Source organism: Periplaneta americana, chromosome 3 (genome assembly GCF_040183065.1).
Source record: "Periplaneta americana isolate PAMFEO1 chromosome 3, P.americana_PAMFEO1_priV1, whole genome shotgun sequence".
Taxonomy (NCBI): Eukaryota; Metazoa; Arthropoda; class Insecta; order Blattodea; family Blattidae; genus Periplaneta; species Periplaneta americana.
In genome coordinates, this window is record NC_091119.1 from 59,022,215 (window position 1) to 59,049,766 (window position 27,552).

General features: G+C 35.3%; 2 protein-coding genes across 2 annotated transcripts in view; one reads left to right on the forward strand and one right to left on the reverse strand.

Moving 5' to 3' along the window:
- Positions 1 to 6,285, forward strand: part of LOC138696051 (proline-, glutamic acid- and leucine-rich protein 1-like) — a 35,928-nt gene extending 29,643 nt beyond the window's left edge. The window contains exons 12-13 of the mRNA XM_069820556.1: positions 672 to 884; positions 5,044 to 6,285. Of these exons, the coding sequence (XP_069676657.1) occupies positions 672 to 884; positions 5,044 to 6,240 (1,410 nt within the window). The 3' untranslated portion in view covers positions 6,241 to 6,285. The remainder of the gene's footprint in view (positions 1 to 671; positions 885 to 5,043) is intronic.
- Positions 6,286 to 15,902: 9,617 nt separating this feature from the next.
- Positions 15,903 to 27,552, reverse strand: part of LOC138696052 (carboxylic ester hydrolase) — a 57,126-nt gene continuing 45,476 nt past the window's right edge. Inside the window, exons 8-11 of the mRNA XM_069820557.1 lie at positions 27,172 to 27,284; positions 26,183 to 26,357; positions 22,915 to 23,059; positions 15,903 to 16,748 (exon numbers count right to left, since the gene is read on the reverse strand). Coding sequence (XP_069676658.1) covers positions 16,052 to 16,748; positions 22,915 to 23,059; positions 26,183 to 26,357; positions 27,172 to 27,284 — 1,130 coding nt within the window. The 3' untranslated portion in view covers positions 15,903 to 16,051. The remainder of the gene's footprint in view (positions 16,749 to 22,914; positions 23,060 to 26,182; positions 26,358 to 27,171; positions 27,285 to 27,552) is intronic.

Sequence of the window (27,552 nt, forward strand, 5' to 3'; positions counted from 1 at the left end):
TTACTGCCTTACTGCCTGCATTTGAGATGATACACGTCATATATGCAGGAGCGCACACACACACATATATATATATATATATATATATATATATATATATATATATATGACTTTGTGGCCATATTCAACAACAGTTTGTAACAACTGTTAACAGTTAATACATCAATATATATATGCGCTCCTGCATATATGACGTGTATCGTCTCAAATGCAGGCAGTAAGGCCGTAAAAACATTACGAGAGAGGTTTGGCCGGCTCCGTGAATCGTGTCCCGGCATAGCTCAGTTGGAAAGAGCGCTCAGCGCGCAGAGCTGAGAGGTCCTGGGTTCGATTCCCGGTGCCGGTACGAATTTTTCTCGTATTAAATGGTAATAATACGCATTGTCTACTTCATAGTAGACATGTAATATTCAATGAGGTGGGCGAGACCTCATGCATAATGAATATTGATGTTCAAACTATTCATATTTGAACAGCTACTTTTGAAACACTTTACAACTGTCTTATTTTTCAACATTGTCTAATTTTTCTCAGGACTTCTATGTCATTCATCACCATTTTAGTATGTTTCATTGCTGTATAAACTGGTTATTTGGTCAGATTAAGAAAGGGAATAGAGAGGCTTGCACTTTCTATATTTTTCATTAGTAACTGAAGATGTTTGTTTTCAGCTGTTACAAGAAATAACAGTGGGACAGCTGTGTGACATACAACGAACAAGCAAACCACAAGACTTACCACTGCCCTACTGTGATGCTGCATGCCGCCTTGAACTCTACCAGTTGCTGTACACTCTGACTCTGGAGCCACATACCACATGGCCTCCCCCTACACAGTTCGCACTCTGTATGCTGTCCAGGGGGCGAAGTGATTTAAATATGAAGGTAAAACATAATGTTCCTCTCAGGTAACACAGTGTGTAAATTATTACTTACATTCATGTAGACTTAGTCACATCTTAAAGTATATTATTTGTTTCGTGTGTGTTATGTTCGTACATATGTGTGTGTGGGGCTCGCATCTAAGAGATAGGGTGAGATGAATGGAAAATCCTACAGGTGGCTTTTCGGCTCCTGAGATACTGTAGAGATGATCCAGGCAAATCCTTAACAGGCACTTGTGTTCACAGACCATCCTTGAATACCAGTAGAATGCCACTCAGATGGCCTCCACTTGGTACCATGACCATTCCTTGGATGCTAGCAAGTTTTCATCTATGCCAGACTAGTCAGTCCGGGTTCGATTCCCGTCAGAGTCAGAAATTTTCATGTATAATTTCTGCCTCGGAACTAGAAGATATGGCGATGCACAACTTCTAATCACTAGATTGTGCATAATATGCCAAATCTCTCTGCAATGCATATGAAGAGAAGGCATATGTCACTATTGATTGTGATTCGTCCGTCGGATGTGGACATTAAGCCTGGCGGGCTACTAAGTTTCCCTTTCTCACCATCATCATCCTCACCTATTCCCTACACTACACCTACACGAACACTTACACATACACTCACCCTAATACGTGACATAACTCTTCACAGATACACATCATGCATAATGTGGCCTGCCGAAGTGGTGTGCAACTTGAAAATGGATCACAGTCCTGCCATCTATCCGCAGTATGTGGAACTGAATCATGCTAGTGAAGAGGGTAGGCATTAGATAGACACATATATCTTCGGAAAGGGAAATTTCTCTAGTGTTGGTATTTGGCATCCCAACTTGAAAAAAATGGCCACCACCAGTTGAAAGGGAAATGAAAATCTAAAAATATCACACACGAAAATTAAAGTATTTGGTTTCTGCGGAAATAATACAATAAGAACTAAAATTGTAGTAGAGGATAAGATGATTGAACAAGTAAATTCTTTTATTTACCTTGGATGTGATCTCTCTTACATTTCCTCCACAGATGTAGAAAACAAGTGAAATAAATTTTTAAGACTTATTGGTACAATTAAGCGTACACACATAAATAAACTCGACAGACAAACTGTATTCACATTTTACAAGACACTGGCAATCTCAACATTGTTATATGGTTCAGAAACGTGGATTCTGACTAGAGCCCAACAGAGAAGAATTGAGGCCGCTGAGATGAGACTCTTAAGGCCACTAGCAGGATTTAGACTACAGGACCATAAGAGAAATGAAGATATACGTCAAGAACTGAATATCGAGAGTATAACAACTGTAATTGAAGAATATAGAAATAATTGGTACGACCATATAACAAGAATGCCCAATGATAGGATACCTTTTAGAACATGGTGTCACAGACCTATACAAAGAAGACGAGCCATTGGAGAGACCAGTTTGACCAATAAAATTCTGGAGGCGGAACAGGCCATCGGTCTAAACCTTTAAGTTATTGATGATGATGATGAAATTATGTAAGATATCATGTTTGTGGTATTATGAAACTCTGACTATAGTTACACGTAAATGTCTTTGCAATGTAAGATTATGTGCTAACTAATTTACTAATGTAACATATATATGTAACGAATGTAATAAAGTAAAGCAGTTACATTCGTTACCTATCAGATTTAGGCTATTTAATACTGAGAAATGCAACCCTGGTCACTACATTAACCATACAGCAATGATGTGAACAGTAGGTTAATGCCTAGCTAATATTCTTGTCGTACCATTCTTTAAATAATGTTGAATGGTAGTTATGATGATTTCATGTTAGATGGCTGCACTACCAGAAAAAGATCATATGAAGACAATGCTGGAAAAACAAAATGATATGAAGAAACAGGAAGAAAATGAATCTGCCAGATTACGAATGAGAAGAGTACATGACCAGAGAAAAAATGACAAGGCCTACCAAAAGAAATTTAAAAAAGCATCAAATTTACAAATGCGAAAGATGAGGGCAAAGAGGAAGGCACAAGAAGCACAATCAGTACCCTCATCTGGAGCAGATATGTATGTCAGTGACGATATGTAAAGTCGATATTACGCATTCTGCTGTTATTTGTTAGCTACAGATCTGTGTCCCCTTTCTGTAGCTGAAGCCAACGTGTAGCTCTGCAATGTTGTATGTCTCTACTAGTGTTATGCAATGTTCGAATATGAGAGGGGATATCAAGATACTACAAACTTCGTCCTACTCCTTAAGCATCCAGCACAGCAATACAAAGGAGTGAAGCATGTAAACTAAAATAACAAAGTCCATTGAAAACCATTAAAAGACCTTATGTTCGGTTCATGTTTGTCGAGTCTCTGTAGAACTGAAGTTCCTTTGCATTTGTTCAATCTTTTCCCGTCCTTAAATATTATAACTTTTTATACTGAACAACAATGTAATTTTATTATTTCAACAATAACTCTTCACTTTCTACAATTTAATTTCACTCCCTTCAACAATGGAATTTGCTCTCCACACAGTAACACAGTATTCGTTAGTGCACTCCACTGACTACAATGACAATTTACTTGGACTATTACGAACAACAATGAACTGTTAATCTTAACTAATATTCACAAAGCACTATTTACAACACAGAACTGTCAGTTCTCAGTTCACAGCTCGTTTGTCTTGGCTAGTTCTTCTAGCTCAGTCACTCGCGTTCACAGAATCTCGAACCCCAGACCTTCAGAGACGATCCGCTGAACTTCGAACTCAGGTCCCTCAACTGCGGTCCACTGCACTCGAACTCCGGGCTTCAGGCTCCACAGTTACGGACACAACTCAAGTCGCGGTCTGGTCTCAAAGCTGGCTTCACTGCTACACAAGACTGGCTTACTGACTGACTGACTTTAACAACACTGCCTTACTGACTGACTCATTGACGTTCACTTGCGTCTTCTCTTTTATAACCAAACTATAGTTTCTGGAGAGTTCGCGAAAGATTCCACTCTCGAATAATCTAGATTTCCACTTTGACGGACTTCTGGACGAATCGGGAGGGTCCATCCCCCCCTTCACTCCGCACATAGCAGTTGCACGAGCAACCTCCCCTTGCCTCTCCAAGCCACGTGCTGTCCCCCAGTGCTCCGTGGAGCCTGTGTCGACTCACGCGCGACCTGCTCTCTTGCGGGAAGCGTGTTCGAGTCTCGAGGTGGCTGTCACAATATGTTCAGTGCCTTTCTCTTTAGTTCCTCCTCTCCATGCAATTTATGCTTTAGCTGCATAAGGATCCAAAGGACATATATTGCGAAGTTACGCACAGTAAAGAGTATAGGTAATTTTTCTTGTTATTAATGTGATTAAATATATATGTATAAATAAATCAAACAAAATATATTTAAAAAAAAAAGTATATGTTCATAATACCGACTATGTGCTCAATTTCTTAAGCAATTTAAAATTGTTTCCTGCAATTTTCGAACATGAGAGAGGCAACCAAGACATTACAAACTTCGTGTTATTTCATAAGAAGGTGGAACAAACATGACAGGTCTCCTTGTGCAAAGCGAACATCGACGAATATCGAATTTTATCATACTTAACTAACAAACCAAACTTAGTGCCTGTAATGCATGACGCTGATACTTTTATCATCTGTATAGTCATACAAATATTGTTACCGTAAACTGTGATTTATTTGAATATCATGTGAAGAATGTGATATATTATAGCTACTTCCTGTCAGAAATTGGTATAGTAGCAACTGCCATATATTTTTAAAACATAACATATTGTATATATCTGTATATGTTTAATTATATTTTTGTAATAAAAATTATCTGTTCTTTCATGTAAATAAAAATTTTACAAGATTTGTTCTAAAATTCGTACACAGCTAAAAGCATGAATGGATGGGAGGGAGGGTAGACGAGGTCAGCGAACTTGAAGAGGCAAATTCGAGTGAGCTGGACAGATCTACATGTTCAAAGCAAACTTCAGTTCTTGTCACTCTCGACAAACTTGAACTGAACATAGCGCTTGAAATACACAACACTAATCTTCACATCCCTGACACAGTGTAAATACCCAAAAGCCTCACACCGACATAAATAAATAATGAATATAATTATTCTGTTCTTTGTTCTTAATTTTTCTTAAGTCTTACTGTATTTATTTCTCAGGTCTCTGGTTTCTGTACATCAGCACTGACTGCAGTTGAGAAAATAGTACATCCTGCAGGAGGTACTCTGCAGTTTCCTGTGTCTGTAGACGAAATGATGGAGTTAACCAGAAACTATAGTCAACAATATGCAACAGCAAACGAAGTGGGTGAGTTTTCCATTGACAGTCCTGAAGAAGTCACAGAAGAAAGTTCGCAGGAAACAGAACCAAAACAATGTGAAAGTAACACTGTTGCATCAAATAGTAAACCAGTTGCTAGTTCCTCTGATGAAGTGGAGATCTTGTATGAAAATGAAGTTAAAATGTATGATGAATGTGAGAATGATGAGTTCTCAGAGAATGAAGTGATGACAGTAGATGAAGATTCAGAGGAAGTGGACAATCGGCCACTCAGTTCTTTAGGCATTAGAGAATTTCCAAATGAAGTAATTGAAGATGGAGAAGAAAATGCAGAAGAAGAAGTTCCAGTCGTAGATATTGCTGATTCAGATCTTGAAGTGGAGGAGCAAAATGAAACAGAAACAACTTCTTTATTAGATGATAAAAATGACAGGAATGAAATTTGTGAGACACCTGTCCCACAAGTAGAGGACAGTGAAAATGACAGGAATGAAATTTGTGAAACACCTGTCCCACAAGTAGAGGACAGTGAAAATATTGTGGAAGATAAAACTGAGCCACCAATATCCAGAAAGTCTGATCATGAAGTAGCAACAACTTCTGAAAATGCACAGGAAACTATTGTCATGAGTGATTCGACTAAAAATAATGAAAGTGCATCAGATGGAAATAAATGTCTTTCAGAAAATGAAGTAATTCAAACAGAAAAAGATGAGAATATAAGCCAAGACATGCAAGCAAGAAACAAAGAGACTGAAGCTGTCACAAGCAATGTAGACAAAGCGATTTTTCTAGAAACAGACAATAGTGAAAGTGAGGATATTGTGTTACGTTATGATAGTGATGATGAAAAAGATGATGATGGACCTAGTGCAAAAAAAATGAAGTTAGATTTAGAAGAGTCATTAAAAAATTCTGACACTATTATCACTAATACTTTGAAGACTGATTCCCTTAAACAAGTTAAAGATAACTTAGAAAGACAAATAAATGAAGAAAAGCAGCCAGTAAATGGGGTAGGTGATGCTACAGAGGAGGAGATGCTTAAATCATTTGTGGATGCCATAACTGAATAATTGTACTTGCTCCCTGCTATGCATTAAACATGTTATGAAAATTTTCTCATTCATGTGAAATTATTTAAGATTCCCTTCAAAGTAGGATGAACAATAGTCTAATACAGTGGAACCTCGATGCATCATTCCCGTTATCGTCGTTTTCCCGCCTTTTTGTTCCCAGAAATAGTCCCATATAAATAATGTTATTTTTTCCCGGTTCCATCGATCCTCGAACTATCATTTTATCGCATCGATTGTTAAGAAATCACGGTCCCCACATCATATTTTCCCGCATGGATAGCTTTCTTTTACTTTGAAAGGGCGAACTTTTTGCCCTCCATCATTATCTTTGAAGCAAGAGAATGCAGAAGATTGCGATCCGGAGACTGTGTCAAACTTCGCAGAGAAACATAAAAGTATTATGCCGCCATGATACTCGACGTGATTCGTCATCTTAGTGCAGTGCGCGAATTCTCCACGTGCATTTGGTATATACTGCTAATGCAGAAATTCTGTGCTATGAAGACTTATGATTCTAAAAAGAAATGCAATTTAATAGTAACTTATTGATTAATCATGTTTTTCCACACAAAAACGATGTGGAGGTGTATAAACACTTGATACAGTATTATTATGGAATATATTACGCAGTCATCTTACCTAACAAAATTTGTCTTAATGCTGCGACTTGTTTAGAGTCAGCTGTGCTACAACACAGTGGCAAGTATTTCTATACATTGTTTATGTTCAGTACATATTTATATGCTTAGAAACATACAGGAGAATTATCTTTGTAGGGTTACTAAAGAGATAGACAAGTTCCGGCATTATTTTCATGCGTATATTTTATAGGCCTAATTTGTGACACAGGTTCTAGTTGCATGTAATGCAACAATATGGGCTAATGGAAGTCCGCCTACTTGGGAATGGGTTAGTGGTAACACATATCTGCATTCTGAACATATCACGAATCTAGGTTTGTGATTTTCTCGTACTTCATTTCTGTCTAAATTATCAGTAATGACTAACATCTCGTAATGAATAGAGAACTAATTTCTAGTGTATATGTCATCCTCATCACACGCATGACTTGGTACGAAGGTGTGGGAGGTGGTAAAACTCCACCTTTTTGTTTACTTCAGTATCCTTCTTCTCAGAACTATAGAATTCAGGCATAAAATGTACACGAAAGCTAATTGCAGATTTTTTCTGCAAGAAATAGTGTACATAATGTTCTAATAAAGGTGCATTCAGTGTAATCATTAACCATTCGGTTGTTCATTTTATACCCTATTTAAGCAAATCTATATATATATATAATTTGAACTGGTAATGGAAATTACGGGAAAACAGCTGAATGGATTTTAATGAGTGACCCCCTCATTTTCATGCCTGGCATCCAAAGTTTTCAGTGAAATGTCAATTTTCCTACATAATTTTCCTATTTTCCAAAATCCATCTGTTGTCAGTTTTGAGAACTAATTTTATTGAATCACGGCCGACTTGATTGAATTTCAGAACAAAACACACACTACAATAAACAATAGGCTATTACACGAAGGCCATGACCTGCAGGATTGCCGACATATTTAGAGCTCAATTCAATTTGTTATTAAAAACTGATTCTGCAGCGTATAATTTTCTGAGTACAGCTGTGTATTGGATATTCAAATCTATGAAACTTGAGGTGGTTTGATGACATTATTACCATTAGAAATTAAATATTATTAGAGTTAGTATCATGATGCGTCTATTCTTCATTAATTGTACATAATATTGATGACATGAAAGTGAAACGTTTTGAGGTTATGTAAGTGAAGGTAGAGAATATCTTAATTTAGATCTTCATTTCTATAATTTACTGAGTGACTGCTATATATAACTACAAAACTTAAGTAACATAATAATATTGTTATTAAAAATCAAATATTTTTATACTTATTAAACCAGTGGGGTTGGGTCTTTTTCATATACTTAATGGCGGTGTAGTGTAGATATTGATATGTGTCATTGTCTTCAGTATTGGCTCGAGAGAGTGCAAAAATTACAGTTCCTAAGGAAAGATAAAAAGGTATTACTTACTGATAAAATAAGAGGCCTAGAAAATATTGTAGTCTCCAGATCATTTGAGCAAGATCTCTTAGTAGGATAAAATGATTTTACGCTCTACATTTCAAGTTCTACATGCAGCAGCTATACAAAAATGCTATTGTTCGAAAGCTTAGCAAACCTGACATTTTTTTAACTTTTGCCTACAATCCACAATGACCTGAAATAGCTACTGCTATCATACTGACATTGATACTTGCGTTTTCGCGTTGAAACTCAAAAACTGAAGTTGGATAGGTTCAAGAAAAAGTATTTGGCCTAAAAAAATCCATTCAGAGGGAGTATGTTTCATTATTATGGAAGCAAATAACTATCAAAAAGACAAGTATTCTTCATTGAAAATAAATCGGAAAAACTTTTGTTTGAACGTCTAACGAACTTAGTTTGCAGCAGCATTTACTGCACAAGCCACTAGTAGATTTTTAATCACAAGTTTACAAACAAGAACAAAATATTACGAGACGCGTTCATTATGATTTTATATTATTTATGATTATTGTTAAAAATTAAATGCATCGATTATGTGGGTATTCCCAGTTAAATTACCTAGAGAACAGTGGGATATGTTCATAACTCTGTTGCATCTATTATACGCCTAAATATGGTAATTTTTATGGTTTCCTGGTATTATCGTTTTCCCTTATTTATCGTTTTTATTCCCTGTCCCCCCCCCCCCCAAAACGCTGGATCGAGGTTTCACTGTAATATAGATCCAGTATAAATGACCTTCCTCTTTCCTGGGCATGAAAGTGTAGCATGAACTTCGACACTATGACGCACCATTTATTGACCAAAAGATTTTTGATTATTTTTAAACTACTTTTCTAGACGCAAGATAAATTTTATATGATAAATCTTACATGGGTGCCTGCTTGGAGAGCACTTGACCTCCTCTGGCCTCAAATACCGCGTTCTTTCAGTATCATAAGAAGAGTAAAGATTTGGTTGAGATCTACCATGACCAAGGAGCAGCTGAATTCTCTTTGCATTCTGAGTGTACACAGAGACCTAGTCAACAATAAAACAGCTTGCCATGAATTCTGTCCAGAAGTTTAGATAGATTTGGATTGAAGAACAGACTACAGTAGTTTTTATTTTCTGAGTAATAAAGTAGTTTAGTGAGTTATAATGAATAATTATTCCATATTAAGATTACATTTGCTTCAAGGTCTAGATTTCATCAATCAAGGACTTAAATGGTGTACTATAAAAGAGGACTGCATTTTGAACAAAGTAAATTTATTTGAACTGTGATCAAACTGTTAAGCCATGTATCCAGAAATGCTTGCTTCACTCAGTGGATACATTGCCTTGCAGTGATTTGTTCACTCCATGGGGACTGTTCGTTGGTAAAGATGCCATCATGCAAAGGAAACGATCATTTGATACAGGGAATATTGGTACAATAGAATAATTTAGTCAGGAAAACTTGCCCAGACTTATTCACACAATGAAAATTTAACCAAGAATATATTCATCTAAATACAGGGTTGTTTCCGATGTCTGATAACGAATTTGAATGACATGTATGTCAGGAGTCACAAGACAGCTGAACTGTGGCACAAGGTGACAAACCAGTAATGAGTGATCTCATAGAGTGTGCAGTGACTCAAAGCAGAAATTCCCAAGAAAATCGAGCCTTTTGAGAGGGGTTACATTACGACCCTTTCCAATGCCAAGTGAAAATAAAAGAAGCCTGCAATAAACGAGGTTTCGTTATTTCCAAGAAAGGCATCTTCTGTGTTCTTAATAAGGTTGATAAAGCTCGAATGGAACTAATTTGTATCATCTCGTGGAGTGCGGGGGGTGGATTTGCTTGCTTTTTCCATTCTGGAATTAATCCCATCCAAGCTTTGCCAGTCTTATTAGGTACACACAAGATGTCTTTCTTGGAAACGAAACCACGTTTTTTTGCAGGCTCTTATGATTTTCATGTAACTGTACTTGGCATCAGAAAGAGTTGTTATGTAATCCTCCCAAAAAGGCTCGATTTTCTTGGGCATTGCTACTTTGATACACTGTGCACTCTGATTATGAAATCCGTCACTACTGGTCTGTCACCTCTTGCCGCAATTCAGCTGTCGGTGTGATTCCTGATGCACATGATGTCATTCAAGTTCGTTATCAGAGATCGGAAACAACCCTGTAGTTAGGTAACTATGCTGTTCCTTTCGAAGATAAGTAAATGAAAACTTGTGTGTGATTTTGAGTATGTCTAGTGGAGAACAAAGGCGAAATGGTTTCATTTTGGTACATTTTAGAAACAGTACAGTAACAGAACAAGAGCATGTTAGATTTGTAGGAAGATTCTTATGTGCAGATACTGAAGTCAAATGATCATGACCATTCGTGATCAGAGGAAGTGGATGCTCTTTGAAAGTATGTGCAACTGAAGTGAAATGTAGATAATGAACCAACAGTTGCTCCTTCGTAATTAATTAAACATGAGTTAGAAAGAGTACTGTTTGGAGTACTATCATTCCTTTCTCTACCAAGAATCTGTAAAGAAAAGTGTTAACAAAAGGTGCCAACAGCATTTATAAGCAAATTTGAAACCATTAAGCGATCTAACTATATGCAATGAATTCCACATTACAAAAAATAGGATTTTTATGGCACATACAATGAGCAGGGCAGTTGTGAAGGTGAGTATGATCGTATCATTGTGTTTGGTTTAAAAAATCAGTATTCGTGCTGTTAAAAATTTGTTCAGGTATGCAACCACAGAAAAGGAAATACACAAATTTGAATTTACGATTGCATAATGTAACTTTATAATATGATGAATATGAAGACCAAGGACAACATGGCATTGTATTACAGAAGTTTCCACTGCCACTGAATTAAATACCACTGTAATAGCCACTTCACCTTCCACAGTCTCACATAATCACTATATGCGGTGATCGTCCATTCCTGAATAAATGTCTTGGATAAATTTTCTGTGGGTATATTTTCGCATGTCTGAATGGGCTAAGGTTGAAATTATCTTTGGGTGAATACAGTGGCGACTCGTGATAATTTTTGTATGTAGGATATGAGATTGAAGACTGATGATCAAGACAGAAATTAATATTAATAATAATAATATAATAGAGCATGCAAAATCAATACAAGTAGGCCTATGTTAGTCTTTGACTCACCATTCTGGAACTGGCAATTTGTTAGTAGTGAAGTTCGATTCTCCTCCCCATTTTAGTTGCAAAGATAGCTCCTAAGCCATTGTACTGCCCGATATTGACCGATGTTCCTTCATACATTTGCACAATTAATTTATTGCTACATTTAAATTCTTCTAAATGATAAAATACTGTACAACTTCAGATATTCTTTTGGCTGCCCTGTCATCTGAAAGTCCTGTTAATTCTTGTATTTATTATTGCTTATTTTATTTATTTTTATGTAATTTTGTTTTTTTATTTATTTTATTTTTTATATTATATAATTTTAAATTATTTATTATTTCGTTTATTCTATTAAAATGACCAATGAACTGCATTTAAGGAGGCTATAAGGGTACTTGAAAATTATTATTGTAGTCTCTGACAGGGTCTCCATCACCCAGAAAGAAGGGTTGTAGTATTAGGATATGTGGTTATATCCTCAAATGCAGTTAAACTCAAGCCGTATTCTGTCCTCCGCACCCTCCCCTGTCCACTAACTTCACTGTTAGAAAAACCATTTGCTGTAAGATATTTGGATGGTTCCTTAGAAATTATTTCTGAGCTGTGCAGTGGCGACAACTCACACAGAAAGTGGAAGCTTAAAGGAAATTAATACGTCGGGATGCATTGAAAATCAAAATCTGTAATTAAAATGTTTTTGCAGGAGTTAACATTTATTCTCTATCCTCAGAGGCACGAAAATTAAACTGTAGGATCATTCTCATATCCTTCATTGAGGAATCACCACTGGGTGAATATTCACAATTGCTGTGGTTCACACTGCTTCACGTTCTTACCTCGCTACAAAAGAACAAAACCACAAGGTAAACAACATGCGAGGCTGTCACATGGGTGCCTTGCTTTGTGGAGACACAGCTTTATATTGAATACAAATTACAGGAGTTTGTTGCCTGAAGAACAATAGACTCGGTGAACTTCTAATGGGTATTACTGCTATTTCCAATCTAAAACCTCATTTTATATAAATTAATCAAATTAATGTTGAGTAAATTTAGAACATACATTTTAGATTTTGTCTCATTTGTTGACATTTAATACAAAAACTATATCCACAGGCTTTTCAGTCAGTGGATAATATTAAAGAATGCACTGTTATTGTTACAATCTGTAGTATTACACTAACTTGTACCCTTTGTTACAAAGTAGTGTGGCCCCCATATAATATCAGGGAGGCTATAATATGTAATTTATCTGTTGACAAAAGTATGGATTGACCTGCCCCCTAGGTAAAATCAAATTCTGTGGGCGTCCATAGTTCTTGACCACTGAATTTGTTTTCAGATCCCGAATCGTGCAGGATATTTGACATAAAAGGGTTTGGGAGGAAAGGCGAGGCCTTATGTATAGAATGTTAGAGCTAAGATGTCCAGTCACTATCAGTAGTCGGATGGCCTCCGCATGCTATACAGGTTGCCTGTCTCCTGCCAAACTGTGACTGTAATTTGCGGCAAAATAAAACTCATAATACTGAAATAAAAGGGCTTACCTTATTGTAGTAATGCTGGAAATGGTGACCTTCGGCATTCAAGCATGCTTGACATCACTTCAGCAAATTTCTTGACACTTTCTGTAATTCATTTTCACTTACGTCATGCACTACACGGTTTTGTACTGTTCTAACTTCAACAATTTAGTGGCGTGTTGAACTGAGGTTTTTGACACCCATACTTCCTGGGCTAATCAGCACAAAGATTTCGGAGGTCTTTGTTCTAATTGAAAACGTATGTCATCTAGTGTTTCCTCAGTTAAGATCCATTTATTCACTCAGTGCTTCTTATTTTGAACCGAACGTGTCTTGTTAAATTTCTTTATGAGTCTATATATTGTTTTCTTATTTGGCACAGGACCATTGGGAAACGACGTTTGAATTTACGGCAACACGTTCTCCATGTATATTTCACGAAAGTCTTGCATATAAAAAATGCGTTGTTCTATACTGTACATTATAACACAAACGCACACAACAGAGATGCACTGAATATTCACTTGAGAGCTGTGGGAATCTGCTGTAACTGGCGAGATGCTTAATACCAGGACACGCATCATTCCCACCCTCCAGCCAGTTTTCATGGTATTGGGGGACATTTTGGCTCGAACGCTCTGTAGCTCATAACCCCAACCCTGAAATTTTCTCTTCCCCAAAGAATTATTATATTTATTTTATAGTTTTGACTTAGTTGACAAAATAAGAATAAGAAAATATTTTTATAGAACTATAACTTTTATATTATTAAAGGAACATGAAAGATCAGGAGAAACATTAGTTACACTACACAAAGAAAGTAATTACATTGCAGAGTTAAGCACACAAAAGTAATACAATATAAAAGTTGACCCTAGATATACATTATAAATAATAATAAAAATAATCAGTTGAGAAGCTTTTGTCATCTAGTCTCCTGTCAAAAAATCTTAAAGTTAGAATTTATAAAACAGTTATATTACAGGTTGTTCTGTATGGTTGTGGACTCTCACTTTGAGAGAGGAACAGAGATTAAGGATATTTGAGAATAAGGTTCTTAGGAAAATATCTGGGGCTAAGAGGGTTGAAGTTACAGGAGAATGGAGAAAGTTACACAATGCAGAACTGCACGCATTGTATTCTTCACCTGACATAATTAGGAACATTAAATCCAGACGTTTGAGATGGACAGGGTATGTAGCATGTATGGACGAATCCAAAAATGCATATAGAGTGTTAGTTGGGAGACCAGAGGAAAAAGATCTTTGGGGAGGCCGAGACATAGATGGGACGACAATATTAAAATGGATTTGAGAGAGGTGGGATATGATAATGGATTAATCTTGCACAGGATAGGAACCAATGGCGGGCTTATGTGAGGGCAGCAATGAACCTGCAGGTTTCTTAAAAGCCATTTGTAAGTAAGTAATAAAAATAATAATAATTGTTGGAACATATAATTTTATTGATCTGCCATTTTATATGTAAATATTCAAAATATTATTTCAAGTAGTTAAACACAGTTGCAAAGTAAGGCAATTTTAATTCTAGGACTTTTTTAAGGATATCTCTTAAGCACTTGCTAATATTTCTTATTGCATTGTATATAATGTTTTCTTGAGTTGTTCATGTTTAAAAGCAATGCAGTTTTTAACCATTAAAATTAAAATTCAGAAAATAAAAATAGAAGTAAAAAATTACTCTAATTTGTTATAGCAAATTTCGAGTATAACACTCAAGGCCAGTTAGCTAGTGAAGAAAATGTTGGACTCTGACACTTTGTAACTACTTATAGATCCCTTCTTCGTCATATCATTCATGACATCAGTTGTTTGGAGCAGCCAATAATAACGAAACAGACGACTCTACTAGGTCTTTAATGATATAACTCTGAGGATGGAACCCGTAAATTCCGAGAACTTAGATATCAGTATATTGTTGCAAAATTTAAAAGCATAATGGAAGCTTCTAATCGTCTTTTAAACTATCTGAAATACTTAACGGATTCTGTAATAATAAATACAGCCCGGATGATTAGGCATTTATTTTGGTTAAAATAGACAGGCATATAGGCACTAAAAATAGTAAAAGTAGGCAGTGAAATAGGCATTTATTATTCATGGAAACAGACAAAAAATAGATATATTATACTTAATAAACTATCCCATACGGTCACTTTCCTTGGTTACATGTCATAACAAGATGTTTTTTTAAGTTGTCAACTGTCATAGTGAGCTGCCTGTCAGAGAGAACATTTTTCATGGTGGAAAAAGATCTTTCTGCTTCTACTGAAATGATTGGAGCAAACTTAAAACAATTATTTCAGAAGGACTATCTCTACTTTCTTTCAGAGATTGGGAAAAACCGACTATGTATTGTCTCAAAAGGAGGGGTGTGAGAAGGGATTAGAGACTTCAAAGTACGCGTGACTTGTGTATGTAAGCAACAACAGTAATGGGACCTGGAGACTTGCTTTTAATACTTCCCTCATCCCCTTTCTTTCGCTGGTAAACCCCAAAATGACCTGAGCACTGAGGGTTATACTGTTCAAACATCTTTGTTAAGTGACATAAAAGATGGAATCGGTAGGGGAGATAAGTTTACGACTTCTTAGAAAGATATGTATTGCTGGAGAATAAGATTCTCAGCAAATATTTGTGTGAGATTTTAATTTGTACAACCGTTCTTTTTTGTTTTTTGATATAATTTATGTGTGGTTTATTTTAAATGCATTAAAATATAGAAAATATACAATAACGACGTAAAAAGGCTAAAAAAAAAAGGTATTTAACCTTGAAATAGGCAAAAAAAGGCAAAATAAAAATTTGGCCTATTGTCCCCAAATGCATGGAAACGTGTTTATCTCTAATAGGTCTTATTTTACCTAACATCTGGGCTCTTCTTATAAATGACCTAAAGGTTTAGTAATGCAAATCAGTTTCAGGAAAAAATAAAATCAGTGAAGTATTCCTTGGAAAATATGTTGAAAATATTCTCTCAGATTATTCTTCTCCCATGACTTTCACATCTTTTTACTACTATCTTGTGCGTAAATGTTTACAATCATAAGTCATTATCCTAGCTGAGGTTTTCCAAATAATGGAGGACGTGGCAACAGTGTGGGTCTATTTACTATAGGTAGAAAGGGAAATACTCCACGTGGCTTTTCCGTTGTTGGAGCATCTGTTACTGGTATAACAATGTTTGCTTCCACGTCAACATTGGATTTTTCCTCTACAATAATATCACCACCACTCTCATTTTCTATTGGCCTCAAAATGCTTGCAGTCACATCAGAGAGTTCTGTAATAATCCCAGAGGATCCTTCTTGAACCTGGATATCAGGCCTGGATGTTTCTGCAGTATTTTGTAGTGTTTTATTTAAAATATTTTGAAGGAATGGCACTTTACCACCCTGATTTCCTTCGTTAGGCTTTGCTGTCTTGTTCAAAATAGTGTTTATATTGAATTTTTGTCCAACATTAGCGATCATTGTACCATTTATAATAGAACCAATACCTTGCTCTACTCCTTGCCTCACAGATTTATCAATTACTGCAATGGCATCTTCACTGAATTTTGTTATGCCCCACAAAGCCTGACATGTAGAAGACTGGAGTTTGGTAATAATACCACTCCACAATGCCATCTGACACAAGCGGAAATTCTCGTGGTTGCGTGGTTTACTGGTAACTTCAACAAAATTACTCTTTTCTTCAGTGAAAGCAGGCCATGGAGTTGATTGGCCATCACTTATTATCCGTGGTTCCCTGTTACAATGATACAGTGTTAAAATACTAACTCAATAACATAATAAATATTCCAAGTTTCTTAAGAATAAATGTAATATAATACAAAAATATAGTAATTCCATAAAATACATATATAATGTTGAAAATTCAGTCATGAGATCGTAATAAGCTATAGGGCCTAACACTTGAAGAAGAAGAAGAAGAAGAAGAAGAAGAAGAAGAAGGAGGAGGAGGAGGAGGAGGAGAAGAAGAAGAAGAAGAAGAAGAAGAAGAAGATAGCTGTTATAAAACCAACAAAAATCAAAATGAACTGTACAATAGTAGCTATACTAATACTAACAAAAGAAACTGATGTGAGAAAATGGCACTTAGGAAGTAGTTAGCTCTAGTAACGAATGATCACTGCATACTTGTCAATCATTTAGACTTATTTGTTTACGTTGCCTGTCTTCTCGTCTTGGACAAATTTTGGTCAGGATGTCACTCTTTGGCTGAAAGAGTACATACACGTTTTTCCTGTCTGTACTCTCTATTTCAAAGTATAACTTATTTTGCAATGTGCACTTACGAGCTTTATAGATAATGAACATTTCGATTTTTAAGTCTCCTTAAATGTAAAACTTATTCCAGTCCATCAATCCAATATCAATTATTAGAGATAGTCTTCTATGAAGGAATACTCGGAAGAATAAAATGAAAAATATTTCTGAGATAAATACAGTGAAACCTGTTCAGGACGGAAGTGACATGGTCCTAATTTTTTTTCCGTTGTAGACAGGTTTCCGTGTTATTCAGGTGTGAAGTTAAAATGGAATATTTTATCATTTGTATAAATGAAAAACAAAATGGCATGCCACAAATTGTAGGAAGTACAAAATATTCTGTTTAAAACTACAGACATTAAATCAGCTTCCTGTCGCTTATTTAATTGGTGAGTGATCTTGATGAAAATCTCATTTCCTGTATAAATTGTATCGTAAATCACTCATTAAACACTATAAAGTTTATTAACTACACTAAATTTAATATCTAACACTATACTATAATACCGTACTGTATATCACTGCACATTATTTAATTGGACTAGTAGCCATCCACTAGAAGCCTTGAATTCTGGATTATCTAATTTCTTTGCCAGTTTAAAAGTTTGTTTTCCAGAGTAGGTCCAGAAATTGGCACGATCTTTGAAAGGGCAAGAAGAATCCACTCCCACAACAGTTCATTTATTTCTATGTAACCAGTTGTTTTCTGTTTCCTTTTTATGTCACCATTATTGACTACAAACCACTCACTCATGATACGGCCTTTCTTTTTCAAAGTGTTACACCTGAGTTTTCCATTCCTAAATTTCAACATTATTTTGCATATGGTTCCTTTCTCATTTTCCTTGATAACTTTTACTTCGTCACTTAATGCTAGTGTAACATTTTTATGCAACTTTTTTTTTCATCACGAAATCACTAATACACTTCCTTTCTACCCAGCTACGACAGTATACAGGGTCATCTTTGAAAGGACTCGTCTGCCTAGTCAATAGGGTAATAAAATTTATGATCACCAGATCAACACACCCTCGCACCCTTGCAATGAAAACTTGTTTCCATCTTAGTGACCTACATATTTCGTATATTTCTTGAAAGCACATACTGTTTCAAAATAAGTCAACTCTGGATATAGTGAACATTCGGCTATAGTGAACCTAAGCCATTGGTCCTGACCCACTTGCATTAAGAAGTACATTAATATTTATAGTAAACCCTCACTTCGGTTATAGTGAACCTTGTATCCTGACAAATTCTTATTTGAAGTCAGACCTTCTTGTATAAAATTGAAAGAATATATTGAGAACAGCATTCTAAGTTTCTTACTTCTTTAGTCAAAGGACAAAGGTAGGATTAGTGACTTCTAGACAATGAGCTGTAATGTAAATTCAGGCAAAGCGTGACGACCTTGCCTCACTCCACCGTTGAAGAGTTGAAATTCTGTTCTCAGGCACTCTACTCTACTGTTATTTCTAATCCTCCACCATCAGAGGGTTGCCTTCTGTTTTCAGAAACAGTGACAGATAGCATCCAAACAACAGAAAATGAAATTGCCTTCTTTTATTAAAAGGGGACGGACATTATGTCCAGAGCATAAATGAAGGTAAGATTTCGATGGCTTTCAAACTCCATCAATTCTAACCCAGTTTCCATTAAATGCCCCTCGAAATTCCAAGGCTGAGTACGCAGTCTCGCCATAACAGCATTGGCCATTGTCATTTCTACGTCATCTAGTGTTCCAACAGTGAACATACTGTATAAAAATGTTGAAGCGTAAAGTGTTTTCTTTGGAAGATAAACAAATATTGTAAGTGACATTGAATGTAGTCTTTCGCAAATGGACATGGGTCAACAGCATAGTTTATGTAAATCAACTGTGAGAACAGTATATAGTATACAGTGTAATCCATTCCACAAAAATGAAATATTTTCGTTTCTTGTTCACAATTCCATTCATTTCTGTCATTTAAGGTTAGGGGAGAGACACTTCGGATATAGTGAATGAAATATGCAAGTCTGCAGAGGTTCACTACATCCAGAGTTGACTGTAGTTTATATCAAAGTAGTCTGTCCTAAATATTATTTCCGTTTTGAACAGTAGCAGACAATTTCTGTTTCCGTGTTGGACAGTTTCCATTTTATTCAGAAAAAATTACACATAATACATACAAATTTCGCTGGGACCAATAAATTGTTCTGAAATAGACAGGATTCCGGATTATTCAGGTTTTTATTTGAAGAGGTTTCACTGTAATATTTAAAACATAAATGCATTAGTATGTCATACACATTACACATACATGTGTGCATGTGCGTGTGTGTTGATGTATGATGACGTTGCTACTTTTAACTACTTGTAATAAAAAGTTTTTTCAACATTGTTGCAGATTTATGTTTGTGATTTTGTAATCGCACTTCTTTCCTTTGTGGACTGTCAACAGTTTCTCGTACACTATTGCATTAAGTGTGAGTAACAAGGTTCTTATAAAAAAGAATATTTATCGCAACACTTTTTATAAATAAATATGGCCTAGCTAATTTAAAAAAAAAATGTTTGTTAGACAGTCAGTAGGCACTGACAACTGAAATGTGCTTTTAAGAAAGAAGAGAGATTGTTAGTTTATGTGGTCTCTTTTGTTGGTTGGGTGATATTGTAGATGCACGATCATCTATTTTATTTGTTGGTTCAGATTTGCCTTTTGGAATGTCCAAATGTTCTGCAAGACGAACATTGAAGAGCTGGGTAAAGAAGAAAAAATAACAAAATGTTTCAGACAATAAGCATGGAAAATTATTCATTAAAGAACTGTGTGCAAAGAGAACTGATATTCTTAAATAAGCATCAGATTATGATGATATGGTTCCTGTTTCTATTAGGACATATGGTCTTACACAGAAGCTTCTTCATTATATGAGCATGTTTAACACGTAGTAACCTGGACCACAGACTCTGTGGTGGAACATACAAATTGCTCACAAGTGTTCAGGAGAAGTCTGTAAGAACACACCTTCCAAAGGTACCGTATCTACTTTTGTCTTCAGGTGAATAAAAAGGGGTGACAAAGTATTTTTAATCTTTAGGTCTCTATGTGGAGAAATCCACGTAATGGTGACATTGGTAATGGTGTGGTTGTAGCAATGGTTGTTACAATGACAGCAGCGGAAGTAGTGGTTGTGATTTATTTAACGACTCTTCAAGGCTCCCTCAGCCTCCTATCAAATTGAGTACGTCTTTCCCAGTGGTAAAAGGCAGTTGGAGCATGGTACCAACCACTTATGTGTCTTAAATCTAATTATGATATATATGTGTCTTAAATGTATTACGGTGGTGTATATAGAAGCTGTCAAGGACAGACACTATGTGTCTTAAATCTAATCTGTTATGGTATATACTATAGTCCGGGTCAGCTTACTTCATACCCTAAGGGTGAAACCCAACATTTTTTCCCCATCACTACATAATATGCTAGTTGATTATGGTGATTTTCTAGTTTGCAGGTTGAATTTTCTTTTGCCAACTTAGTTTCGAATTTCGATACTGACAAATACTACAAATGGTAGTGATTTTGTAACTGGTATGTTGGCAGCTGAGACAAATATCGACAATATTTGTCGGTACTGGAGTTCCATGAAATTAAAATTGTACTAGATTTCTGAGCCGGTTACTGGACGCTAGTGAAATTTGAACATAAGAATAATTAATTAATACATAATATTCGTAGTTATTTTATGTGTTGCTTTGTGGTTATAATTCAAGACTATAGTCACATAAGTTTTCGGAGTTAGTACTAATAATTTCATGTGGTCAAACAAAATTCATTTTTAGGTTAGGTGTCGTGAGTCAATTGTTTAGTCAAACCACTGAATTTCTTATTGCCAGACAAAAATACTTGATATGTTGATCCCTTTCTCGTATAGTTTGCCTACGAAAATGTGTTACAAATTATTGAATTTATTATTTAGAATAACCTTCCAACATAAAGTATGATAAGTAAATAGGTCATTTAGTACATAGGATCGTATGATATCTGGTAACAGTTGGCGACACTGACAAGACGGCAATATTTGCTGTTTAGGAACTGTTCTTATGTGACCCTCACTATATATAGAAGCTGTCTGTCAAGGTCGGGCACTTATATATATATATATATATATATATATATATATATATAAACAACAATGTATCACTAAGCCTCAAGGCATTTACTCTATTTATTGTATCATGGTACTCTTTGTTGATGGCAACCTGTAGTGGTTACAGGAAGAAATAAAATTATATAGTCTGTCAAGGACAGACACTATTACATCTACAATTACAAAATGAATCTAAACATGCAAATAACAAAACGAAAGAAATAAGCATTTATATGTTGAAACAAATTGCTGTAGCCACAATTAATTAAAGATACCCAGAATCAACATATTAGAACCTACTCTGATGGATCCAAAACAAACCATCAGCAAACTACAGGTGCAGGCCATTTTCTGTAAATAATTTTCTCACTGCAAAGGACTTGCTAGGCAAAAGCTAAATTAAATAGCATTGAAAACCTACTAAACAGAACACCTAAACTCAACAGAGCAATTGTAGTTATTGACTCCAAATCAGCAATAGAAACTTACTTCAAACAATGCCCCAAAAAATCTATAAATCGTGGAGAGCCAAAAAATCATACAAACATCGGAAAAATTAGCTAAGTAGCGGCCCTGCAATAGATTCCATCTCACATCAGATTAATGGACAATGAAATAGCAGACATCATGGCAAAAAGAGGAACAACAATTCACGAACTAGAAGAGAAAACAGCACTTTCATGCAGCATTATACAAGAAGTAAAAACATCAGACATAAAACACTGGAAGAGACTAAACATAGGGATCAGAACAAAAAGTGGATAAACAGAGACTCATGGCATGGCCCTCATTTCACATCCTATCATTAAATGAAACATTTGCAAAATTTAGGTTGTACACAATTGCTTGGCAAACCATTTGCATTATTGCAAAATATTGAACTCCAGGGGTTCTAAATCATGCAATGATACCAATTCCATAATAAATGCCAAACACCTATCAACAGAGATCAGGAATATGACGGCCTGTAACTAGTTCAAGGGCTAGTCATCTGCAATACATACTGGTAGTAGCATGCTGGTCCATAAATGAAACAATAGTGTTTAGTGTACAATTATGTAGTATGATAAGCGTACAGTAGAGAAAGTGCAAATAAAAAGATGGCGTCAAAAATACCGGTAATGATTAAAATATTCTTGATATAATTTCACAGCATCACTAAACAAATAACAGCCATAATATCACAACAGTTTAGTGCAAAGATACGTATTTCAACAATTAAGGTTGGGAAACTGCATTTCCAACTTGTATATGGACACTACACCCATCATATTAATATGAGCAGATGCTGGGTAACTTTCGGTGTTGGACCCCGGAATCACTTCACCGGCATTATCACCTTCATATCATTCAGATAAATAAACCTGAGATGTTGATACAGCGTCGTAAAATAACCCAATAACCCACCATATTATAAACAAAAAAAGTTGATATAAAAGTTTAGTTTATCACAACCACAAATTATTATCTTTTAAATTGCTCTCCATTTATAAACATTACTAACTTACCCAGTACGAATAAACTCGGCAATTAAATCTGTCATGATATTTTGTAACTTCTTATCGTCAGGATCTGTGAGACCACTTGGTGAGGTATTATTGTACAATGGTTCTGGATCAAAGACAAATGGTAGATCATCTCCATGACCAATTCCTGAAACAAATTTTGAATGTACATTATTTTTAGGTTATTTAAGATGCTGTATCACCATTTCAGGTTAGTATTAATAGTATTTATATATTTAACTGGTAGAGATAAGGTCATCAAGCCTTCTGTGCCCCTCTACCAGGGGATTACAACTGTAATATGAAGAATAAAATTACAATTACAATAAAAATCAAAGTACGAAAAGATTACCTGACTAATGAAAGCTAGACAATTTATCATAGAAGTTAAGAACAAAGATATTTTTATATTTACTGAATTACAAATTAAACCTAGAATAACAAAATTGTTTAGTGATGAAATTACCGGATATTGAAATATTTTGTGATAGATTAAGAGAACTATTTATAAGAAACTATATCTGAACGAGTCTCAATTACTGACCAAGTGCCTAGTAAGTTTGCTTTGAATTCAATTTTATTTCGACAGTCCCTGATGCTAGCAGGTAGCATCAGGTTATTTAGCATCTGAGTGAAATGAAGGTGATAATGCCAGTAAAATGAGTCCGGGTGCAGCACCGATAGTTACCTAGTATTTGTTCATATTGGGCTGAGGGAAACCCCCAGAAAAAACCTTAACCAGGTAACTTGCCCTGACTGGGATTCGAACCGGGCCACCTGGTGAACATACATATTATTCCAGATTCAAGAACACTAAATTCTAAAAATTCATATGCCAGTACTTTTCTAGTGCTTTCTAAATGAATAAAAGTATTTCATAGCCTTTGTACATGTACAATAAGTTTAAAAAAGAATGGGCCGGCGACAAATGTTTAAGTTGCAGAAACAGAACAGTGTGCATGCCCGTCTTCTTGAAGCTCCAGTTCACAAGATGACACAATTAAACCATGTAAATGTGCTGTATTTTGTCATAAACTAAAATGAAGGGTTGATTCTAGCTGCATCAGGGCTTTTGAAGAGTGAAATAGCAATAAAATTGACAAATATTAAATCCAACGAAATTGGGTACAAAATTTACCGAAAAGAAGCTAAACGAAAAAGCTACATAATCAGCTGAAATAAAGTATGAGGCTTTGTAGCATAGGCAGTGGTGATATTCAAAAAGTTTAACAACCAGTTCTCTCATATGTATTATATTAAACATATACGGTATATGTCCATGGTAATTGCAAATATTACCTCGAAATTATTTAACAACCTGTTCGACCGAACCAGCCAAATATCATCACTGAGCGTATATGGCTTAAGCATGGGTCTGAACTAGACAGTATTGGTTGTAGTAAGTTCGAATCTCCGTTAGTCTTAATTTTTACATTACAAATTTACCATAATAAGTTTTTATAAACACAATTTACACAAGTACCAAGTGGCAACATCGCCTGGAAGTTGACTGAATGTTTAGTAAATAGCACAACCTGTCCCCCGGGCAACACTACTGTTTGTTAATAAAACTGTCTGCATTTATATCTCATTTATATCTTTTAAAAATATAGCTTTAAAAATAGCTTTTTGGAGTTAGCTTTCCGTATTTTTTGTTTACCTATATTCTTCACAGGGAGCGTTGACATTTCTACAGTCGAAGTCCTGCCGGATAGTAGCATAAGCTAGATGGTCCATGACATGATCCATTTTCAAATGTTCTTTCGTCGCAGTTTGACGAGACCTTGTGTCATGCTCTCTAAAACGTCTTCTCATAGTTAATGGGGAGCCGGAAAAGTTGGATGCCATCTTCAATTCAAAGGCACTTCGAAAAAGGTGGTTTTCAACTTCTCTTGTAGAGATGCACGGCCGACCAGATGGTCCCTACTACAGACTTTTATTTTTTTTGTTTATATATATATATATATAAACATATGTTTTTTTGCATAATTTTTATTTATTTATATTTGATGTGCTTCTGTTTTTTGAGAAAGCAAATAAACTATTTATTTTGTATTCAGGCCAGGTCGTGCCTAATAATAGCCCACAAATGATGGGCTATAATATGTTTGCAAGATTTGCATAACCAAGTTTATTAACAAGTTCTACTAACACTTGCCATTAAAAATATAAAATAATACAATGAAAAAATCAACCCTGCCAGGAAGCGAACTTACAACCTCTGGTTTCGAAATGAGAAACCTTACCCCTATGTTATACCACTTCGCAGCACTTGCTGCATTGTAGGTGGATCACTATCAAAGAATCAATCAGAACAAATATCACAGCATTGCCTTCCAGTGCAATGAGTTTACTCGTGTGAATCTGACTTTAAAACTTTACATTTAAAATACCAAGAGTCAGCCCATTCTTTTTTAACACAATTGTACAACCTTACAAGATGTCAATTAAATTCACTTCGGCCTGGTGCTGAAGGGAGAGGAGGGGATGGAGAGAGAGAGAGTGTGTGTGTGTGTGTGTGTATGTGTGTGTGCACGCACGCATACGTGTATGTGACAAAATATGGTTGTTTTGGTGTAGAGAATACTCTGCAATACTTTATAGTACATAATTACGACTCATCCTATTTACCGATATCAATATTATTTTATCATCAAGTTAATTCTTCATCATGCCCATCACTTCACGTAACAAATTAATCTAAAATTTGAGTTTAGACAGGCATATTGCCAAAACATTTAATTTCAAATACGACGGAAATGAATTATGAAAGCGAGATGAAGGTTGAGTTATGTGTATATCAAGCAAGAATACGAAGATTCAGTATAAAAGAGTGAAGTGTTTGGGGGTTGGTTCACATATCTTGCAAGAGCACTGATCCGATGGTCTGAGATTAGTTAGAAGTTGAAGTTAACTTTTTTTTTTTTTTTTCAAAATTATTTTTTAACTATTGTTCAGACATAACAGACAATACAGTGTTGTCACAATTACATTCTTCTTCTAAAGTTTGTAATAATACACAGTATACAATCCATTCTGCTATAAAACAGTTTTTTCTCGAAAAGAAAGGATAAACGATTGTATTAAACTTTTTTGTTTGAAATACCTCAAAGAATAACCCTCTGAAATTAATGGCATTACTTACAGTTCACTCTGTATGCTGTCGCGTACACACTTCAAACAAAAAAGAAATTAAACAATTTTTTTTTTTTTTTTCTGGAATTTCGTTACTTTCTAAATAAATATGCAAATTTGTGTAATGTGAACCTACCACCTTCTGTGCCTTCATCTTCAATCAAAGGCATTCCATGAAGAAATTCAGAGCCTCCATGTTTCTTCTTTTTTGATGTTTGATCAAAACTATAGAAGAATGTTTTTCCAACGTGTTTAGACCAAAGTTTGGCCATTTGGAATGCTGGGAGGTTGAATAATGCATCTCCTGTGGCCTGGAATAATGAAATAGATTAACATTACATCTACGGTACACTGTGCCTGTTTTATTTTCTTACTACTAAGCAGCATTTTCACTGTTTGCATCTGCATACAGCCAGCAAGATAGTCGCAAAAGAATCTCTTGGACAGTCTGTTGAAAGAGAGACTATTCAGTCAGACACACTAACTATGGACCATGGTGTATCTCAAGGATCTATCCTCGTTCCTATATTATTCCTAATTTTTATTAATGATCTCCCAATACATATATCCAATGCACATACTGTTGGGAGCAGGAATGTTTGCTAGTGCGAGATAAAGTGGCATAAGTAGCACAAAACTTTGAAAACTGGCAAAAAATTGCAAAATATGTGAAAAAGAAAGCAGGGAAAAAATTTGGAAAATGTAAAATATGTTGTTGTTTTCTAATGCCAGGTGTTTGACAATAAAGTCATTTGACCTCTTGCACTCCAATATTTTTCAAAGATATTATCATGACCAGCCACTGAAGCACACATTTTGAGGTGTTCCGAATCCATTTCTTGGTTTGAGTTGCACAATGGGCAGTTAGGGGACTGATATATTCCAATTCTATGCAGGTGTTTGGCCAAACAATCATGGCCTGTTGCCAATCTAAATGTAAAATATACTGTATAACAATTTCAACTCCTAACATCTTTCATAAAATTTTGTAAAATGAAATTACATTCTCCTTAGATGTACTTCTTGTGAAGCTAGAATGGACTTTCGATACAACAGCAGATGATGATGATGATGATGATGATGATGATGATGATGATGATGATGGTGACGACTTTTCAAACTTACCTCGATAGTTTTTTTCAAGAAAGCATCAGGATTTAATTGATTTATTGGGAAATACTTGTTTGCAACATTTTTTATTAATTCATCTGTCCTGTTGAATAACCTCCCAATCAAATCTGGAAAAAAGCAGTCATATGTATAATAGAGTATCTAAAGTTTTATTATTGTAAGATAAATATTTATCGTCTCCTAACAATATCCATTAAAATACAGTACACAACTTACCAAAACATTAAAAACAAAACTCTGTTTAAAATGAAATTGAGAACACATGATCAGCAATCAGTGGAATAAATAGGCTTTATCAGATTATATAAAAAATTTAAATCATACCAGTACTAAATTATTTGTAGCTGTCGTCTCATTCTCAAATCCCTTAAACAC